This window comes from Cyprinodon variegatus, unplaced genomic scaffold (genome assembly GCF_000732505.1).
Source record: "Cyprinodon variegatus isolate N-32 unplaced genomic scaffold, C_variegatus-1.0 Scaffold487, whole genome shotgun sequence".
NCBI classification, from domain to species: Eukaryota; Metazoa; Chordata; class Actinopteri; order Cyprinodontiformes; family Cyprinodontidae; genus Cyprinodon; species Cyprinodon variegatus.
Genome location: NW_015150940.1, coordinates 266,729 through 278,957, shown reverse-complemented (window position 1 = coordinate 278,957; position 12,229 = coordinate 266,729). Strand labels below are relative to the sequence as shown.

The 12,229-nt window shown below is 36.0% G+C and overlaps 1 protein-coding gene across 38 annotated transcripts in view; it reads left to right on the top strand.

Moving 5' to 3' along the window:
• adgrl2 (adhesion G protein-coupled receptor L2) overlaps positions 1-12,229 on the top strand; it is a 136,341-nt gene that overhangs the window by 60,969 nt on the left and 63,143 nt on the right. For 30 of the 38 annotated variants that reach the window (XM_015390157.1, XM_015390146.1, XM_015390144.1 and 27 more), the window contains one exon: positions 2,486-2,545. The exons of the other annotated variants lie outside the window; for them this stretch is intronic. In XM_015390157.1, the coding sequence (XP_015245643.1) occupies positions 2,486-2,545 (60 nt within the window). The remainder of the gene's footprint in view (positions 1-2,485; positions 2,546-12,229) is intronic. 38 annotated transcript variants of the gene reach the window in all.

Below are 12,229 nucleotides of genomic sequence, written 5' to 3'. Positions count from 1 at the left end.
AGCTTGACTTGATGGCTTAATATACAGCACAACAGGTGCTGAAATATATTAACAGATGTTTCATTATGTAACAGTACAGAAAGCTCATCTCGTAAGTCAACAAGGCAATAATTCATCTAACGAGATAGTGTTCACATTTTTGTGTGCTGCACTGTTGATGAAATTTTTACTGCTATTCAGCTCCCGTACAATCTTTAGCTTGCTCTTTGTATTAAAATTCCCCTTTGTCCTTTAGACTGCCATGTTCATTTGCAATTTATGTTGGAAATTCCCCCAAGTAACCTTTACACACTGATTAATGACATAGATTTAGATGAATTTACATCAGGTGAAATTGACATAGAGGCTAAAGAGATGGGAAGACAGTCTTCTAGTAATTTCTACAATTATGTATTGATATGTATGTCAGTTGTAAGCAGATTAGGGGATGCTTCAATATAAATAATGGACTTCTGTTGTACTTCACCTCCTGATCACTACATCTATCCTGTATTGATTATTGCTATTTCTCCCCAACTTTTATGCCAAGTGCCTGATGAGATTGCCATGGTGATAATAAGTAGATGGTAAAACTCATTACATCTTAAAGGTTAACCTCTCAGTGGTTCCAAGGGCATATAATTAAAGTTGGAACATGTCATAATGGCCATTTAAGTCAAACCTTTGAACAAAGACAGATCCTTCAGCCCAAACTTTCAACATGAATGTGCTGGTGTTTTTTCTGTTATTTTTCGTTCTTGCCTTATCATTAAGTAAAGTATTGATCTCATCTCTTGCTGTTGTAGCCCTGACCTTAATAAAAGGATTACCCTCAAGATGCCCTCATGTCCACCCACTGTTATGGTTGTTGTTTTTTTTCTCACACCAAGGAAGTAGTCAAAATCATTGTTGTGTGTTGATTAAACTTCTGCTCTAGGAGGTTCAGTTCTTTCAAGTGTTATTTAATCCACCTTATTCCTATAACCCATGATGCTTTGCTTGAATTAGCTGTGACACTCTAATAGTAATAACACATTAGCGAATATCTAGTTTTACGCTTTAGATAGGATAATGTATGCAAGTCCCTCTGTCTTTCAACGTTTAGGAGGATGACGGGAAAAATTCTGTGGTTACATGAGCCAGCATATTTAGTTGCTCTGTCATTTCCAATGCTATTAAAGTAAAGCCAACGAATGGCTTAAAAATCGATAATGGAAATCAGTGCTTACACAGTATCCAAGATGGTCACAATAACCCCCGTCTGAAGCTTGCAGGATGGGGTAGGGTCAAATAGTGGGCATAATATAACATCTGACTTTGCCCTCACACTGTTTTGATTGGCTAGTCCTCTTTTTTCCGTCCAAATGTGTTTTACCCCCTCAGTAGTTTAGTCCTTCGTGGACATTAGTTCGAAGTTAGAAATTAAACAGCTATTCTATCTATGACTTGCTTCAGGCAGAGTTGAGGAGTTAAAGAGAGGGTTCTTAGCAAGATCCCTAGCAACCGCTCAATCCCCTGGGTTGAATCTGCTTAAAGTTCACTGGTTTCTTATTTGACTATTTTTCAAAATTATCTTTATTTTCTGGTTGAGAATAGGGACTTAGATTATTGTCTGTTACAATCACCCGCATGACCATATTTCATCAAAAAATTTTAAGAAAATTTTTGACTTTAACCTTAGAAGGTCTTGATGGAAAAAGCAACATTCGTATCAACTTACTGAATTTCACACAAAAAATTTTCACTCTCTTGAGGTTGTTTTTTGACTTTTTTCAAAAAAGAAGAGGTGATTGAAAGAAGTTTGTCAAGTAAGTTCTGTTTTAGTGATCGTGTATCTCCCAAGTATGATTGGCTGTTTTGTACTCCTCTCACTGTCTGCGATTGGTTTGTGCCATGGCCAATACAAGTACAACTTGCCTAATTGTAACACATTCATTAATTCCTTGGTCCATTATCGTTCTGTGGTCATGGCTGGGTTGCTATCTCTTCTTCCTGTTTATTAGAGCCACGTGTAGCCATAACCCAGCATAGCGATACGCTTTTTATTCCCTGGTTAAATTATTGAAACACAAGTAAAGTTTTGGAAGTGAGATGAAAGTCGGCTAGTAATTATACAAACAGGCAAAAAGGCAGGTATTTAGTGAAACTGGAACCAGTTATCTCAAAATGACAGCTAATTTTAGCAGCCTCCAAAGCATAACACTTTACTGCAATTTCCTCAGTTTTTCTAACGGTAGCATCCAGAGTAAATTTTACTGTAACACTTGGGATTTTATGAGTATTGTCCCTTTTCATACCCCCAATTTTGCACCTATGAGTTGCAATTTTTTCAATTCTAGGCATCGCTTTTTTACTGACCTAAACTGCATTGGAAAAAAATGAAAGGTCAGAATGAGCAGAACTCTGTGCAGGAATAAGGTGGATTAGTAAAACACATAGAGGTCCTCTCTTCAATCTCAGCGGTTCAATCATGCAAGTCTGTAGCCATATCTTTTTGCTTCTTAAGGTCCATGTCCAACCAGAATAGGACCAAGAACACAGAATGTTTCCTATCACAACTGCCCTGGTAAGTTTTTAGTATTTTCCCAGTCTGGTGCAGTCCGAATAAGCCCGGTCCAGCTTTTCCTATTCAAGCCCTGATGTAAACCATAATAGCTTTTGATTTGTTGGCAGAGTTCCCTATTGTGTTTCTTTCCTTTCGCCTGTCCTCTGTCCCTTTCCCCTAAATATAATCAATATGCCACACATCAATTTGTAGTCAGACTAATGCAGAAAGAAAAAGTCATAGGGAAGGATTAACTTTTCCTCATCAGAGAGGCTCTGAAACTCTTGCTGCAGCTTTCATGCAGGATGGTAAAATCCCTGCTACAGATTTCTAGTTTTCAGAGAAAAAGATCAAATGCCAAGTACCAAGATTAGTGATTAAAAATGTTTTGGTGGTCCAAGGGCTTAGGCTTCCCAGGATTTGCAGGGACACAAGATGTTTTGGAAGAGAGGGTATTAAGTCCTCATTAAGCTTACTTACAAGGAGAGCAGAGACAGTGTCCTAATTTTGATCAGTAACTACTACTCCATAAAATCTGCTTTACCCACTAACCCAGCATATTTGATTTATACAACCTATTAGTTTGGGCTTTTATATAATTGCAAATGAATTTTTTATTTGAACTCAGGTGCAAGTAGACTTTACAAGCTGGCTACATTTCCAGCTTTGTCCTTTTAATGTAATGACTTGATCTGTGTTAAAACTCTGTTTAGCAAAATAATGCATTTTTGCTATCACTCAGCACTGTCACATGCTCAGTGCGGTTCAGCAATTGCTTAAAGACGGCACTACAAAAGCTGATATTTTTAATAATGATTGTGCACTGCCATCAGTTTGCCTTCTTTACAGGTTCATGCTGTAACTGAGAATATAATGTAAATTATTCCAGTGATTCAATTTGGAAAGTGAAACTTATATATTGTCTAGCTTCATTACACAGAGTGAGATATTTTATGTGTTTATATCTGTTACGTCTGATGATTGTGGCTTACAGTTAATGAAAAACCAAGATTCAGTTTCTCAGAAAATTTGAATAATACACAAGTTTCAAAATAAAGGATTTCCAAAGCAGCAATACTGGCCAACTGAAAAGTATTAGCATGTGCTGTACAGAATGCAGCCACTATTTGTCTAGGGCCCCTTTGCATTAATTACCAAATATGTGCTGTTAGGATTAGTGAGGATACAGTTATCATTTTGCTGATGTATTAATAAGGCTCTAAGTTTCTTTAACATTAACCTCCATCTCTTTTGCATTGTTGCATCTGGTGTATCTTATCCTCCCAAGAATACTGTATAGGTTTTATATAAAGTTATAGTCAGGTCAATATGCTGGTCTCTAAATAATATTAAAATATGTATTGGTACATTTAGCAATCTTGGAAGCTGCAAAGTTCTGCTGAAAATGACTCCGGCATCTCCATAACACTTATCAGCATTTGTTTTAAAATGTCGTCAAAGTTCTGTAAATGTTTACTGTAGACAGCTGTACTGATTTTGGAAATTAAAATACTATGTGTTCCAACGAAACACCCGACAAGGCCCCATAAATCGTCTCTTACCATGGATATGTAACACAGGCCCTCAAGCAACTTGTCCCCTTTTTCCATTGACAGTTTAAGCCCAGTGGGAATTGAAGTAACTGGTTACATGGGCGTGTTGGATCATTATACGATACCTATAAGTGTCAGAAATGTGGGTCCAAATAGTTAATCTGCCCACTAGGAAAATGCCCATTATGCCAGATGGCCAGTCCATGTGTGCTTTTGAAACACTTACTCGGCCTGCACTCTCTCTTGTAATTCTCCCCCAAATTCGTGAATGAACATTTTGCACAATATCTCCCTCCACTTAACTTTCATTTGACAGCTTTGAATACAACACCCTGTCTCAGCCCTAGAGTGGCTAATCGGGAGAACCTGGACAATTCCCGGTGGGCCAGTCTTATTTTTGGGCCACAAGGGATGTTGATTTTTTTCTTAATGATTTTTCTATAATTTTTTGTTCATCATGAGTGGATCACTTGCGCTGCTACCACCATCCCTGGTCTGCCTTCATCTACACTGGCAGTTTTTTTTGTTTTTTTTTCTCCGAGCATTAAGACGTAACACGCCAGTGTACTAAGTTGCTCAACGGTGTCTGAAAGATGGAAAATAAAAGGGTGGCACGGAGAAAGCCAGAATTCAAAAGAGGAAAGCTGCAAACAGATGCTGCTTATTGAAGAAAAATTGGCAACCTCCTTGGTAAAACAAGCTTGAGGTTTGTAACGTGAAAAGACATTGATAAAATGGATAAGAACTTGGATTGAACTTACCCTGCTAACCACTGAACACGTTAATTATCAAGTCATTGCATTTTGTGGTGTTGTTTCGCATAATTTATGTTATATAGTTTAAATGAAAGCATGCAATGCCACATAAATAGGAATGTCTGGTAGCCCCTCAGAGTCAAAGGAGCTATACAGCAGTACCAATTACCAGCCATGAGCGCAGTTCTGTATGCTCACAAGTATGGCCATATTTTTTTCAAAGGTTACTCGGTGTTAGAAGCAAAACTTACCGTTTAGACAGCTGATAACTGCTTTTTGCTCCCTGTCAGTCCCGTAACTCCTCCTCCATCGCACGGTACCTGCGCCATCTTTGTTTTTAGTCTCCGCTGGGGGGGAGTGGCAGCGGGCTGCTCGGACTGCAAATCCCATAATGCTTTTCAAGGAAAGCTCTCCGCACAGAGCATTCTGAGATATATCTGCCTTTTCTGAGGCCTTTCTTTTCTACTCATACACTTCGAAGAGACTTTTTCTCTGACAACCAGTTATAAAGGTGAGCTTTAATGACTAATTGACATAACTCAACACAGATATACGCCTGAAAGTGCGCATGCACTAACTAGGTGGCTAACTAGGGACGAGCATGTTGGATGGCCTTACGTAAACATATCACCAGAGTGATTGACAATTAGGAGGACCACTTGTTTAGAATGGAAATAAAAGATCTTCCTCTATACCTTTTAAGTTCAGTAATGCGTTTTCTATATCGAATGTGCTAAAACTTTAAACATGACTATTTTATATGTGATGTAGGTCCATGAGAGTCTGAGGAAACTGAAGGAAGTGTGAAATAATAATATTGTCAGTTATTTAATTTCGCTTTGAAGGTTTGGATATCAATGAACAACTATTTGAACAGAATGTTGATTCTGATATTGTTGAAAAAGATAGGGTATGAAGAATAATGTTGGGAACTTGCACTAATGTTTGAACAAGTCTTCATTGTGAAACAACCCTAACTTGTACTGTGTTAAAGGTATTTTAGAAAAGGAAATTTAATTAAAAGCCTTTATGGTAATGATCAGAAGAGATGGACCGAGAATTAAAATCACACAACCAGTGTGAAAGTTTAACACAGTTTATTGAAACAAAGCTGCTGCAGGTGGTGTCAGTGACTAGGGCAGGAACCTGTGGAAATAGAGACATAAGATTAGTTACCAAGTTAGTTTTATGATGTCCATCAATCACAGATGTAATGGTTACTAACCTTCTCTTAGTCCTCAGTCTGGGAAGAACCACGTAGTTAGGTTCTAGCCATTTGACCGTAGCACTGATGTTGCTTTCACTGGTCAGGAAGTCTCAGAGAATATCTCCAGCGGAGTTACGATGATCAATGGTCAGGCAGAGGGTCAGAGTCATGAAGACAATAGTAGGCAGCAGGAACAGGAGGAAAAACCAGAATACAAAGTCGGGAACAAAGTCCAGGATCAGAGCCAGGTGTTCAGAAGTCTAATGAGGCACCAGTGGGAAATCCAGGACGAGGTCAGGAATAAGTTCCAGGTTAGGCAACATGCAGGCAGACAAACAGATCAGATCAGGCAAACAGGCAAGAAGTCAGGAATCAAAATGCTGGAATAGATGTCCCAAATGGCTCAAAATAATCTGCTGCTGATGTTTGGTCTGAAGGCTTGTTATATACTGATAGATGCAGGTGGTTCAAATGAGTAGTAATGAGAATGGGGCAGAGCGGAGCAGGTGTCTCTTGTGAGGAATGAGACCAGCATCAATGCTGAGATCATTACATTTATGTATTAGACTTAACCTGTAAGTTTAAGTCTCAAGTGGGTCTTTTCTGAGGCGTGAAACTCCAGGACTGAAAATTTGTCCCACTCCAGCCCTGCTCTGTCTTCGTAATAGTATTACGAAATATTCCAAAAACTGAATCTTTGGTACAGCCATGTTCCATAATCATCAACATAACGGAAATAAACACTCAGTCAGACTGTTGATGCTAAATCTTAATCATGTTTTTAACTTTTTATGACATTCTCAAATTTAAGGAGTTGCATCTAAACTCCACACTCTATTCTATAATAATAAACTGTCTCCGTACGAGTAAAACAATCCTTCAACGTTAAAAATGTTTACCTTTAAAGCTTACTAATGCTTCTAAAAAAAATTGCGAAATGTAACATTGATCTTTAGGTCACAACCATTTTTAACAGTGATATTGTTTATGGTTAGCCTTCCTATTCTCCCATTTCTTTTTCTTCTTTAAAATGTAGGAAGCATTTGGATTTATTCACCACTCAAGAAAATATGTAATTTTCAGGGTGAATCAATTTAATACCCAACAGATTTTTTAAAAGTAATCATAAGTAGTCAATACAATTTAATTCAGCAAACCTGATGTATGTTTTTAATATCTGTTGGAAAAAGTGAAGTGTTGTTAGCTTAATGTGGTTTGAGATGTGTTTTGTGATTGTTATGTTGCTTTATGAAACTGACTGTCTTCCCTTCCCCCTGTGAAATCTGCAGGAAACTCCTTGGGTATCTGACTCACTCTCCTCGCTCTCCGATATCTGATCACGCTGTTCTATTTTTGTATTCTATTAACGTCATCAGATCTTCCTTCATGTGTTATTTTCTTTCCAGATTTTCCTTGGCCATGTTTCTCTGTCCAGATCTGTGTCTTTAATTTGATTTCTATTTTTTTCTTACTGTGGATGCTTCAGACAAGTGTTAATTTGCATGCTTTCCTGTCCGTGTTTTATCCCTTAGTTAGGTGCAACACACTTGAATTTCTTCTGCAGGGTGGAGTACATTTAGTTATGGATTTTAATACATTACTTGTTTCCGACCTTTTTCAACATTTAAGCCTTGATCAAGCTAAAGCATATCTATCAGAATTAATTAAACAAAAAAAAAAAAAAAAAAAAAAAAAATATATATATATATATATATATATATATATATATATATATACTGTATATATATATATATATATATATACTGTATATATATATATACTGTATATATATTACTTTTCTGAGGTAAAAATTGATTAGTTAGCATGTTGGTCCTTTTGGTTCTCTGCTGTCACATGCATTTAGATAATATAGAATAAATTAAGACCTCGAAAAGAAAAACAAAATTCTGAATGTTGTATGAATCAGTTGTTTACGGTGCCCTCCACTTGTCTCGCAAAAAAAATCCTAAATAAATTCAGCAGTTTTTTCAATAACCAATTTTGCACAAAAAAAATGGAATTAGTGAATTAGGGCTGGACGATGGTAAAAATGTAGATGGAGAACATGGTCTGACCCTTTTATAATGATATAAAAATGAAAAGCATATGCAAACAACAGCAAGATAAAAACTAAACATTGGTTGAAAATAAGGATGAAAACAAATGATACTTTTAGACTTAGGCTTAGACTTAGATTAATTTTGTCATTTTGTATACACGAGTGTAAACAAAAGGAAATTTCGTTTAAAACAGCTCTAGACAATTTCATTTTCTAAAGATCTATTGTCGATTAATGTTTAATTAGGCAAAAAAATTGTTAAGATAATGTCTTCTTAGATGGACATTCCTTTGGTGTTGTTATGTTATGGACTTTCTGAAAAAGTAATGCATGCCAAATCATGTTTAATGCAGTTATATCAATCAACACAATACTCACAGGGCATCTGCCCTGGCTAAATGACAGTGAGTTTGTAGAAGCATGAATGATGGCATGTTTAACTCTAACAATAAGCAGCCAACAGTCTACGATGACTATGGACCTGTTGAGTTTTCTTAGATATTGGAATAAGGGAGGAGGTCTTCCAACATCACAGGACAGTCTCCTGAGTCAGACTAAGGTTCAAGAGGTCTGGTAGAATCCCACAGTGCTGCTCTGCACAGGCCTTTAGGAGAAGCTTTGGGTCAAAGGGGGGTGAGATTTCCAATTGACTATGGGCAGAAGAAAAGGATGCTTAGTTTATTCTTTAAATAAACCTATTGAAGAATGTATTCAGTTCATTAGTTCTACCCAGACCTCCATCTCTCTGATCCTCCATCTGCTTGAAGCCTGTGATTTTCATCCTTGACCAGACATCTCTGGAATTGTTTTCATGTAGCTTGCTTTCCAGCCTCTTCCTGTATGGCTGCTTGCTTTTTCTTATCTTACCTTTAAGTGGCTTCTTAAAACTCCTCAATAATTCCCTGTCTCTTCCTAGGCTCTTTTTTTCTTGCTTGGCAGGTACTCAGATCACTTGTGCTCCAGGGTTTATTATTGGGGAAGCATTTTACTGTTGTGGTCGACATGGTGTTATCTACACAGAGGTTTATGTAGTCATTTATATGTAAACAAAAAAAACACTAATTAAGAAAATACAAAAAAAAAACAAATGGTGATTACAAAAAAGGAACGCACAAGTTAATGTCTAAGCTAAATCTAGGATGCAGGATGAGGAAGGCACTATACTACAAGATTAATTAGATTGTAATTACTTTTACCAATAATGTCAACTCTTCTTTACAACTTGGCTTTAGTTTCTTAATTTTCAGCTGTTTGTTAGTGTGACAGATTTTCATAAATGCTTTGGATGCCAGATAGGCTCATATTTCAGCCAATAAAACTTTCAGAGACAGAGGAGAGGGTAGTATACCTTAAGACTTCAATGTTCCATCCTATTTGGCTACACTTATTTCTTGCTCCTGCCAGAACAAAAATGTTAAGCTACATTATACCTTTGGCTTATTAACCAAATTTAAAAAGAAACAACTGCCAAAGCTGTTAAAGATGAACAACATATAAAAATGTATATTTTTAGGTATTAATATATAAAAAAGTAAATTACAATTGTTAGCAACCTGAGAAGCCTGTATAGAGGAATGCTTCTAGGAGATCATTGCTCAGATTTCAGTTGTTCAAATTGATGTTATTTGCATCACACCAGCAAAAAGTGTAAAAACTGAAGCTTTCATTGTAATTGATCAGTTTTGCTTTTTAAATTCCCAAAGCTTGAAGTTACTTTTCCACTTGTGTATATCTATTATAATGTATTCTGGTATGATGTTTGTTGGTTTTCATGTTTGTAGCTAATGCTTTATTCTACATAGTCTAAGGCGTAGTAATAAAAGCAGCACAATAAATTGCAAATATAACAAAGCTCTGATTTATGTTATATCCATATCAGGACAAAATGCCTGCACTAAAAAAAAAAACTATTAGCTTATTATTTCTAACCATGTATAAAGATTCCCTATGCCTGTAATATATTGGTGATAGCATTAAATCTAGCTTAAAGGTTTTACAAAATAAGGTGTTAAAGTATTTGAGAGATTACAACTGATTGAAAAAAATATATTTATTATAAAAGTTTTTTTCTTGCTGTTGTAGATGAAAATAATAAATTAATGTTTTTCTTTTCAAGCAGCGGGTTAAAGTACTCACAACATGTAGTGAATGTTGGCTTGAAACCCAGAAAATAATCACATGAACACTTAAAATTATTTTTTAAATTGAGTAATTTTCTTAAGACATCAACATTATTGCAGACCAGGTTTTCTTTTTTCTAGTAAAGATGAAAAATATTTTTTTTTTTATCTTTGTGAAAGTATATCTTTAGCAGCAGAAGTGTTCTTTCTTTTTACAATTCACTGTGCTTTTTTTGGCCATACAGTGCTGCATATTTGGTAGATGTTATGACAGGTACGATAGTTATTTCTGCTTTTACAGTGTTATGTTTGAATTCGTTTTCTTACACTTTACTGTACCACCCTTAACAATCCATGGTCTAACCCAGGCTTATGCTTAATCTGGAAAAGATTGTATGGATTTATTCAGTAATTCAATAATTCAGAGTTATTCATAACTTTTAAATACCCCTTCTCAGGTTAATGAATAAAATACAACACTAAATGTATTTGATCAACTTCCTTAAGTTTCTGTGGCTTGTGTGTTGCTATTTCAGTGGATCAGAAATCTCAAGAATTCCACACATGAACAGAATCAGGAGAAGTTGGTTTAACAATTTCAAGCTCCCAGTTGGGTTGTGTCTGACTGTTCCTTACCACCTTTGCTCTTAGAGGATTAGTTTCTAGTGAAGGAAGCTGCCTTTAGGGTTTAAATAAACATTTTATGAACATTTTGCTGGATACCAGCCAAGTAAAATAAAAATGTTCTTTTACAAGATGATTAGTATCCATGTGACCTATTTCAATTGTAGGCATAGAAATGTAACTATGAATGTACAGCCAAAAACAGATTGTCACATACACTTCATAATAAGACTTATATGATTTATTTATTTTGCGTTGTATTTTAGTTAGGATTACTACTTACTTTTTGAGAGATAAACACAATAATGACAAATCTTTTCTACTTTCCCCTTCAAATTTAGAAGTTAACCATGTTCTCAAACAATTTGGGGAAGATGAGATGTTTTCTTTGTAAGCTTCTGTTAAATGAAACGCTCAAAAATAAATTGTAACTCACATGTAGAGATAACTATGGCAACACCAAAATACTTCAAACATGGGAAAAAAAGACTCTTTCCTTTCCCTTGAGATTTCTAATCGCCCTGTAGGTGTTGCCCATTTCATGATGTTGCCATATCAGGCCACTTCTGGCAATTGGGCTCATCTCTAGGAAGGTTGAACAAAGTCAGACACATTTCACAGCTAAAAGAAACAAATGTATTTGACTTAGAAATGAGTTTAAAAAAAAATAATCTGTCACTTTGCAGAGTACGGTAGTTGCTAAAAGAGGGACTTGGTCTTAGCTTTGAGCAGAAATGATCGCACTCTGCCTCACATTACTGCTCATTAATTGGAGAAAGTGGGAGTGTTGTTTACTGGGCAGGCACAGTGTGGTTAAGTTTACCAACATTTTCCCCAGGCCTGTTTCATTAGTTTATTGTTATTAATATTTTTATTGCATCATAAGACTTTCCTTTGTTTCCTTTGTTGTTAGTCATTACTTTTTTCAGATTACAGTTAGTTCTGTGACCATTGTTGGTTTTCTTTCATCAAACAAGACACCAACAACTTTGTCCACGTGTGTAGGTGTTTCCTGGCGGGGGAGGGTAATGACAGCTCTACATAAACCAGTAATGACCACTTGTTTTTCCAGGATAGGGAGGGGCGGCTGCTCAGAGAGCTGAATGCATACAGATTACATGCTTGCAAGTGACATACTACTTTAGGCACGATTTCGATGAAAACCATTAAAGCATAGTTTAAAAGCTCAAAAACTATTTTGCAGGATTCAGGCAATTTCATTGTTAAATGTGTTTTTTGTCTTTGAGCTAAAATGTTTTGGCCTTGAGAAAATAAAGCTTGTTTTCCTTTTATAAATGTAAACTTTATTTCTAAAGGTTTCCTCATTATTATCCAAGTCTTATTTACAAAACATATTTTTGATAAAACAAAGACATTGTGAAAAAAA